This window comes from Stegodyphus dumicola, chromosome 9 (assembly GCF_044657685.1).
Source record: "Stegodyphus dumicola isolate Sdum_Otavi_A_Nest chromosome 9, ASM4465768v1".
Classification (NCBI taxonomy): Eukaryota; Metazoa; Arthropoda; class Arachnida; order Araneae; family Eresidae; genus Stegodyphus; species Stegodyphus dumicola.
The window spans coordinates 79,810,304-79,820,313 of NC_140776.1; the positions used below are offsets into that span (position 1 = coordinate 79,810,304).

General features: G+C 35.0%; 1 protein-coding gene across 2 annotated transcripts in view; it reads left to right on the forward strand.

Moving 5' to 3' along the window:
• Positions 1–10,010, forward strand: part of LOC118185373 (uncharacterized) — a 127,408-nt gene that overhangs the window by 84,874 nt on the left and 32,524 nt on the right. For both annotated transcript variants that reach the window (XM_085823656.1, XM_085823657.1), the window contains exon 12: positions 1,662–1,757. In XM_085823656.1, the coding sequence (XP_085679782.1) occupies positions 1,662–1,757 (96 nt within the window). The remainder of the gene's footprint in view (positions 1–1,661; positions 1,758–10,010) is intronic.

Here is a 10,010-nt window from a genome sequence, read left to right on the forward strand (position 1 = left end):
GATGAATGTTGTTATTGGTAATTACCAAGAATTATTGGTATTGGAATAAAAAAATTGCCCTTTGAGACCTTATTTTGGCCAACCTGTCTTTCCTAATCAAAGATTTATTTATAAATTGTTAAAGGCGTCAGAGGAAATTTATTTTAAATTTTTGGAGGAAACCTCGCTAATTGTTTCTTCAATGAAGTGCGAGATATGTGGATAACAGATGAAGATGGTTAAAAGAGCCGATTCAATTATCAATTCGATTTTTTTTGTGTGGTACTTATCAATAAACAAGAGGTTAAATTACTCAAAAAAAATGTAAGTACATATTTTTATTTTATTTTAAAATAGTATACTTCAATTTTAATTAAAAAAATTAATACACCATTTTCAAAAATTGCTGAGATAATTATTGTCACATATGTTTTAATGTTAATTACAATTTATATAACGTATTTTAAAGTGTTTGAATTTAATAATATTCTAATTCTTTTAAATGTTGGTAGGATGGTTTTTAATTCGATATTCAATTTCAGTAATATTTTAATCTAATTGAACGTTGGCACAATGTTTTTATAGAGGTGTTTTTATTCTCTTTTTTGCTATATGAAAGTAATAATAGCCTTACTTTAGTATTTTATACTCATACTAAATGCATTTATTTACACTAGCCTGCCATCTTAAAAAACGACATTTTCAACAAAAAAGTAATCCATTACTTTTAACGATATTAATTTTTTTTAAGTTTCGAATACTTTACTATGCATAAAAACAGCGTTTTTCAAGATGGCTGACGATTGTAAAAATCGCGCCAACGTAAATCGCCAAAAATCCGTGCAACTGTCTACCGAAGTAGCACCTTTTTTCATAAAACGTAGCTACTTATACAAAAAGCTGATGATACAGCGCTTAAGGCCAGTTTTAGAGTAAATAAGATTATACAGAATACCCATCAGTTTAACAGAGTGGATTTTGCTGCAGAAAAGTATTATGTTAGTTTTCCTGCCATCGAAAGGAACAAAAGCCCTAATAATGAGTAGAAAATGGTAGAAAAAATATTTCTTAAGAAAAAATTTGGTATCAGTATAAAGCATATAAATCTCAACAAAAGCGGAACTGAAGTAGAATGGCAAGGATTTTCCTTATCATTAAAATGAAGAAAAATCTAGAAATAAAGGAAATCTGAAAATAAAATAGTTTTTCAAATTTAAACACTCCATACAAATGTCAACAAGGAGAGAAATGAGAACAATTACCCAGTAAGCAATTTGATACTGAAAATTGCCATTTCTTAGTATCACTAATGATTAAGATTTAATAAAATGTTAAATTTGATGTGCAGTTTTAATATGTATGTTTTCAAAGCTTGTTGTTGTATTCAGAAGCATATCAAGCAAGATTTTTCTTCTTTAAACTAAGAGTTTTCTGAATTTTGCACGTGTATTTATATATATAAACTGAAATGATTCCAACTTCATTAACTCTAAACTTTGAAATGTATAACACATTCCCATCAATACTACACAGGCATAAATTTCTACAAAACTTTAAAAATTATTTATTTTTAAAACTGTCATTTAGCTTTACAATAAATGTTTGAACAAAAAATTTTGCAGATTGAAAAATAAGTGTACTATGAACTATTGCATATTTTAACAAAGATTTCTTTTTCACAGGAGAATCAGAAGATGGCATAAAATACCTACAGTTCTTAACAAAAATCCCTCGTATAAGTACAGTAGCAATGTTTCTATCAGCTGAAGAAAAGAAAGGTAATACATTATTTAATTTTTCATGTAGTCTAGTGAAAACTGTACATGCAAATGAAACCTTCTTAAGCCTACCCATAGTTTCAGACAATTTTATTTGCAGGTTGCTGCCTTAAAAAATATGACTATTAATGATATTCAGTATCAATCACTTTCAGATGTTGTCGTATTAGAAAGTTGCTCATTCTGAAAAGACTATTAATGATATTCAATATCAGTCACTTTCAGATGTAGTCGTATTAGAAAGTTGCTCATTGTGAAATGTTTTACTAAATTAAAATTAATTTAGTAATATATAATTTACATTATTACAAGAAGATGAAACATAACACTTGGAATACACGTTATGGATTTTGGTCAACAGTCTTAATGCACAAAACTTGCAGTTATAAGCAACCATTCCTTATTTCCCTCTAACTACTAAAACTGATTCAATGTTTCAGGCACTAAAAACTATTATAAAATGCAGTCAAGCCTAGGTACTTCTTTACATGAGGCCAGTATCACCTTGTAAGCAAAAGGCACTTTTGTACAAAGTTATATTTCAGTGCTCACATACACATAAAATTGATTTTTCAAATTAAAATTAATTTAATTTCAAGAAATTTTTAAATCCTATGCAATAATACCATTTCAAACTTGAAATATATGACACCACGTTGAAGCCGCTACAAAATTCTTAATTAGATCATTCCTATATAAATTATCAGGAATATTATTTTTATTAATACCATAAATAAACTGGTAAATTATTCTTCATAATGTTTCATTAGTTCCATGTTCTTTTTTTCCTTTGAAAGATATAAATATCCTCATTACATTAATGCTATGAAGCACTATACTTTTATTTGCTATAATCAGAAGTAAATTAAATAGGTAATGCATGCAGCATTTCAAAATGCTATGTTTAATATTTTTTCATAAATGTGGAATAGAATTTTTAATAGAAATATCATAAAGAAACCTACTTACTAGTGTTAAAATAACAACACTTCATTCTTTTAATATGTTTTAATGATTATGCCATCATCGGATTGTTTTCATCGTGGCTAATCATGGACGAAAATAATTGGGTTTTCGAAATCTTAGTCATATGTACCGTAGTAGTGGCACATATAATTTTTGTTTTGTTTGTTTTCTTTCAAACTTCCGGAAAATCAGGACTGATAATGAAGTCATTTGCTGTTGTCATTGTAGAACTATCAGCATCATGAAATTCTTTAAATCTTTTGAAACAAGATCAAGGTTTTTCAGCAGCTATTTGATTTTAAATCCTTTTCTTTAAAATGTCATTCCAAGAACTGATGAGGCACACAAATTTAAATAATAAATTTTCTTAAATTATGCTGCTAGCTTTTATTAAAGAATCAATACTGTTAAAATGTCATTTATAATTTCTGACACAGAACACAAAAATTTTCAACGATTGCTACAGGTTTACTTTACAATTCTTGTGTAGAGAATTTGTCTGATAGCGTTTTAAAAACTAGGTGAATGATTTTCTGATTTATGGAAATCTTAATTTTATTTGATTCTGAATTATTTATTTTAATGCTTTAATTTTGGGGAAAAACAGATGCTTCTGGGAATATTATTTAGTTTAAAAGAATATTATTTATTTTCTTTTATTTGCAATTTTTGTACAAGCTTTGATTCATTGTGAAAAGAAGCAGGGAAAGGGAAGCAATTTTTGCTAAGTCATGATTTCGCGCGCTTTGTCCTTTAGAATGTTCTAGAAGGAATTTCATTGTGTAGTTGACCTTAAGACAGGAAGTACGTGACAGAAAGGTCAGGGGTTGCTACTGGACTTTCAATGTAAGTCATTCAGGTTTTTGGCGATTGAGGGTCCGGTTGTTGGCTAAGTGAAGAAGGGCGCGCATGCGCGATCACCCTTATTTCCGCATTCAGGGGTTGAAAACGCAAATTTTGCCAAAATTAAGGGGGCGATAATTGAAGCCATAGTGGGAGCCCACGTTTGTGAAGGAGAGGAAGAAAATTCGAGTTTGAATCACTTTTTTTCGTGTGACACTTTTTTGCGTGCGAGACTTGGAGAGACGTACTTGCTTTCTGAACTTACTTTTGGACGTTACTTTTTGCCCGTCTTTGGACGAGTTTTTTTGAAGGATTTAAGACTTTCAGGATTAAGACTTTTTTGCCGGGCTTCCAAGGCTGAAGGATTTGTTAAGTTTCTGTGGATCAATAAGTGGTGAGTCACGCGGATCACGGCGGACACTATTTGGCCGTCGCCTTGCTGTCGAAAAGAAAAAAAATGATCCAGCGAATTTCCAAAATTATTGGCCAAGTTCCACCCCGGCCAACGTGAGATTTTATACTCGACATCCTGATTGCGATCTTGAAGATTCTGCTCGGGTGCTGGTTCGAGGGCTTGTTTTTCTGCAAGGCTGTGCGAGCGGATTGTGTTGCCGCAAAAGGAATGGAGTCAGGGTTATTAGGAATTGCGGCTAGTGGCACCGAAAAGCGTGAGACTCCTTAGACGCCTGTGTTCTCCTTACGGAATGAATTTCTTAGGAATTATGGTGGAATTATAACCCTTTGAATTTTCTCCCAGAATGCAAGGCCAGCCCAATACCTTTCCGGGTGCGTTTCAAGTCGTCAAAATCACAGATAAGTGCTTTCTCAATTTTCCTTAGAACTTTTGGAAATTAGAACTTTACCTAAAATTGAATCTTAAATTCAGTCTACTGAAAATGAATTGCTTCCTTTTCCCCTTCTAAATTACCGAGACAAACCTTAAGGTTTTTATATAAATTAGGGTGTAATAATAATAGTTGTTTGTGTAATCTTCCTTAGAACAGATGTGAATTGCAAATAATATGTTTTCCTTAACCTCTTAGAAATTATAGATCGGGTACCCGTTAAATTAAATGAGTCATGTAATAGATTTGCAAATCATGAATTTAAAATGTAACAACAGAAAATGACAAATTGATGTATTCCCTGTGTCTAAAATAAGAAAATTGTAACTGTAACAAAAATAAGAAGTTTGACTCTCGGATTAGGATAAGATTTAAGTTTTAATGGTGAGGAATTTGAATAAAGTGGTATTTAATCTAGAAACCTATTACTTATGTTTTCTTTATATCTGTTATGTGTTTTTCTTATATATATATATTGATTTTACATGTTGTTTATTCGATCCTCTCACGGCGCGGTCCCGGATGCATTTTCACAACGCAATGCATTACCGTTTTACTTATACGATCACTAAAAGTTTGGTAATTAGCAAACTCTTAAGAGTTTAGTTTCTCAGTTGCTTTTTTTTTAGTTAGTTGCGGTTTCACCTGTCTGTTTCTACATTAGTTTCCTCCCTAAGAGGAAGTAGTAACACTGCATTGGTGCCCATGATTTTTACGGCAAAGTATAGAAACAGAACATTGGTATAGTAGCAATTTAACATTGGTGCCGTGACCTCTGCTTAGTGAAGGATCGAATCAGTAACTGATTTTTTGAATTTATTTATTTCGTATAACTTACTGTTTTAAGAAGGTGTTAAATTTTATGTGTAAGGACTAATTAAGGTTTAGATTTGAATTACGTTTGCTTACTGGTTATTGCAGGATATTAATTCTCTAATTTAATTTAAGAATTGAATTTAAGGTTAGGTAAATTGTTTTGGTATAAAATTAACTAAAAACATAGTGTTTTAGTAGGTGTGATTCGATGATTTCATACTGTGCATGTTAGGTAGTTACTAGTACAAAAGTATTATGTTTTAAGAAGGTTTGTGAATTTCAAATTTTGAGGCTTTCGAAATACTCAGTATGTTTTGTAGATGTAAGGATCGATACTTATGTTTTCTGTAAAAGTACCGGAGTTGTCAATGAGTGGAGGTTTTTTTAAGTTTTGCGCGTAACTGGCAGCTGATTAAATTAGCTTGACAATTTGGAAACTTGTTTGAATGATTCAAAACTATTAGAGGGCGATATGTCGAAAAAAACGCGCCGTTCTGCTAGACAGCCTGACCCATCAGTAGAGATGTTGGAAGAGACAGCCCCGGGCGTAAAGGGTACTTCAGTTTTTAGTTTGGACCCACTGGAGTCAGTTCCTATTCCTACGGGAGGAGAAAATAGCATTAGTCTAGCTGATTTTTTAGATAGACTCGAACTGATAGCATCACATGTAGGATGGACGGAGTCAGATAAAGTTACGGTAATTCGGGTTAAACTTGGGGGGGAAGCCACGGAATTTGTTAGAAATAATCCGCGTTTGAGGAGCGAAGCTGGTTTTTCCTACCTGGTAGGTGCCTTGAAGGACAGGTTTACAACAGTTCAAAGTCTACATTCCCATATTCGCTCCCTGATACAGGCATTTCAAAAGCCGCGGGAGTCAGTCAGTTCGCTGCGCGTATCGAGGCTTTATCTTATAAAACAGTGCCAGTAGAAAGGATGGGCGATCCGGCAGCAGAGACTCAGAGGCAGGAATTGCTATTATCTGTTTTTCTAGAAGGATTGCACTTGCACCTTAGACGTCTGCTCTTGCCCCATAATCATAAATCATTTGTAGCAGCGAAAAACCACGCAATTTTGGAGGAAGAGATGTGGATAAAAAAACCATGCTGAGGCAGATTTTCAGTCAGCTGAAGTTAAGGTGGTCCATACTACGGGTACGGTAAATTCCAAGGACACTCTTTGCGTTTCAGGTGAAAATGTAGAGCTTGTAGAGGCTATTAGATTGCAACAACAGAACTTAACCCAGTTGACACAGATGATGAATACTTTGCAGAGCCAAATGCAATCTTTGACGGTGCATAATCCTCGGTCGAGATCCTTACAGCCTAGATGTTTCCGTTGTAACCGGGTAGGACACATAAGCAGAAATTGTTATGTAAATGGCAGGTCTAATAACGAGCAGGGCAGATCAGATCACAGATTTCGACAAAGAGAGGCAGGAACGGCGAATAGACTTAATTCTCATATGGCACCCGAACATTTGGCGGTAGCATCCCCAGCGTGGTGCAACTGGTAGCAAATTGAATCACCAAGCTCAGACATTTTAATTTTAAACTAGGAAAGGGTGGGGAGAAACACACTTCCATTTCATCCTCGAATGCCTTTTTGGAGGTGCCATCCGTCTTTGTAGTCACTACAGGAGAGTCTTCATTACCAATAGTAGAGGGTTCTATATTAGAGACTGAAATTAAATTTTTGATAGATTCGGGGGCAACGGTTAATATTATAGAGGAAAAAATTATTGCAGGGTTAGGGGATAAAGTTTCATTTTCTCCTTGTAAACTTTATTTAAAAGGAATTTCTAATCAGAATGTTCTAATCACACGAAAAGTTTCACTTCCCGTAGTATTGCAAGGCAGGATTTTTCCTGTTGAATTTCTCATTAAGGACAAGGATTTTTCTTTGCACTATGGTGCCATTTTAGGAACACAGTTTTTACTTGATAATGCACTCATTCTGGATTTTAGCACTAAACAATTACTTGGGCAAAATTTTGCTTTACGTTGGTGTGACAGTTCAAATTGTCTCTTTCCGAGACCGATAGATTCCTTGGATTATTGCTATGCAGTTCGTAAACATAAACTTTTGCCGTTTTCTGAGAATATAGTAAAGGTAATTGCTCCTACGTTTAATGATTCGCATGACACAGTCCTATTAGAGCCTATTGATAAAAACTCTCATAGTAAATTCTCTGTGGCAAGATCAGTTAATTTAAATAATGATTCTAAGACTTGTTAAGACTAAGTTAAGATAGCAAATTTTACTCCACAGACTATTCATATTAACAAAAGAACTAAGTTAGCATCTATTCTTCCTGTTACTGTGTCTGCAATAGAAACTACTTGCGTGAATAACACGACGACCATGGAGAAAGGAGAGGATTTTGAGTCGTGGGGGGGGAGAATTTGACCTTTCTCACTTGTCACCGGATCAGCAGCAGCACCTGACTAAGCTTTTAAGCCATGACAATGACATTTTCGCTTCTTCTGTAACTCAGCTAACGGGGTGCGATACAATTCTACACAATATTAACCTTAAGGATAGTATTCCGGTTCGACAAAAGCCATACAAAGTGCCTTTTCATCTTCGCGAGGAATTAGATAGGCAAATAACAGAATTATTGGATTCCAATATTATTCAAGAAAGCGATAGTCCATATAGTGCGCCGGTTCTTTTTGTAAAGAAAGCTGATAATACTTATAGACTAGTGACGGATTTTCGGAAACTTAATGAAAAAAACTGTTGAAGATTCATTTCCTCTTCCTAATATGCTCGAGCTTGTGAAACAATTGGGTGATGCGAATTTGTTTTCTACGTTGGACTTAACTTCGGGATTTTTCCAAATGAAGATCCACCCGGATGACACATTTAAAAGTGGTTTTTCGACCCCTTCTGGGCATTACGAATGGCTTCGGACACCTTTCGGTATGCGCAATGCACCCAGTTCCTTCCAAAGGCTCATGTCTGCTGTCTTAACCAATCTGTCCCCGTTAAAAATAGGCATATACATAGATGACATTGTGATAGCTTCGAGTACTTTTGACGAACACCTTGAAAAGCTTAAAATAATTTTTGACAGACTCAGAAATCATAATCTTAAGTTGAAACCGTCCAAGTGTCATTTTCTCAAAAGCCAAATAACTTATCTAGGATTTAAAGTATCAAAAGGTATCTTACAACCAGATGACAGAAATTTAAAAGTTGTACAAGCCTTTGTTCCTCCTCGGAATAGAAAAGAAGTTAGAAGGTTTCTCGGGCTTGTAGGTTTTTATAGAAGATTTATACCTAATTTCGCACAGAAGGCTCTTCCTCTTACACAGCTAACAAAAGAAAAAGTTGTATTTAAATGGACAAATGAAGCTCAAAATTCCTTTGACACTCTTAAAATTGAACTTTTAAAGGAACCTATTTTAACTCTACCCAATTTTTCCAAACCGTTTTCGCTTTGTACGGACGCTTCCAATTTAGCCTTAGGAGCTGTTCTTTGTCAGGAGGATGATACTGGGTTCTTGCATCCAATTTGTTACGCAAGCCGGAAGTTAAAAATCCGGAGACCAGATACAGTACAGTTGAAAGGAAAGTTTTAGCAGTAGTTTGGGCAACTGCCTTTTTTCGCCAGTACCTTTTAGGGAAAAGGTTCACAATTTATTCAGATCAAGCGTCACTGTCCCACGTACTAAAATTGAAGGATCCCACTTCCCGGATAGCTAGGTGGATTATGGGCTTGTCCCAATTCGACTATACAATAATACATAAACCAGGGAAATTGAACGTAACAGCTGATTTCTTGTCTAGAGCAGTAAATGTAACGCATCTTGTTCAAAATTCTGTCAGTCCAGACTTATTACAGACGTTCAAAGAAGAGCAGGATTCAGATATGCAGTGTAAACAGATTATTTCAGATATAAAAAAAAATTGACTCTTAGTCCTCGTTTTTTGAAATTTTTTATGCGTAATGGCATTTTATATTGTGAATATGCTAAGCAACGTATCCGTTGGCAAAAACTGCACAGGTTGGTTGTTCCACGATCTTTAGTTTCACGTATTCTGCAAGAGCACCACGATTCGCCTGTGGCGGCGCATTCCGGGTTCCATCGCACACTGCAACGTATTCAAAAATCCTTTTATTGGAAAGTCATGCATAGGGACATTCATAATTATGTAAAATCTTGTCATTCCTGTATCGGAAGGAGGGCCCTCCTTCCGATACAGGAGCCTTGTGAGAAGGCCGGTGACCCGGGTCACCGGCCTTCTCACAAGGCTCCTCTTCTGAGAATGCCTGTGGCTTCTCGTCCGATAGAAAGAATAGCCATGGACATTGTTGGTCCCTTACCCATTACTTTACAGGGAAATAAATACATCTTAGTTATCACTGATTATTTTACGAAGTGGTCCGAGGCTTATCCTTTGAAAGACTTTACTTCTGAATCTATCATAGAAAAACTGGAACTTTTTATTTCGGCTCATGGTGTGCCTTTACACGTAGTTACTGACAGGGGCTCGAATTTTATTTCACATGCAATAAAAGAAGTATATCAGAAATTAGGCATCACTAAGCACACCACCACCAGTTACCACCCGCAGTCTGACGCAGTCGTTGAACGCTTAAATGCTACTCTAATAAATTCTCTCAGCCACCTTGTGAGTGAGACACAGGAAGATTGGGACAGACATTTGCCTTTCGCACTTTTAGCGCACAGAACTGGACGGCATAGCGCATTACTGGACTGCCCAGCATTTTTTCTTTATGGAAGAGATTTAAATTTACCTGTTGATTTGTTGACAC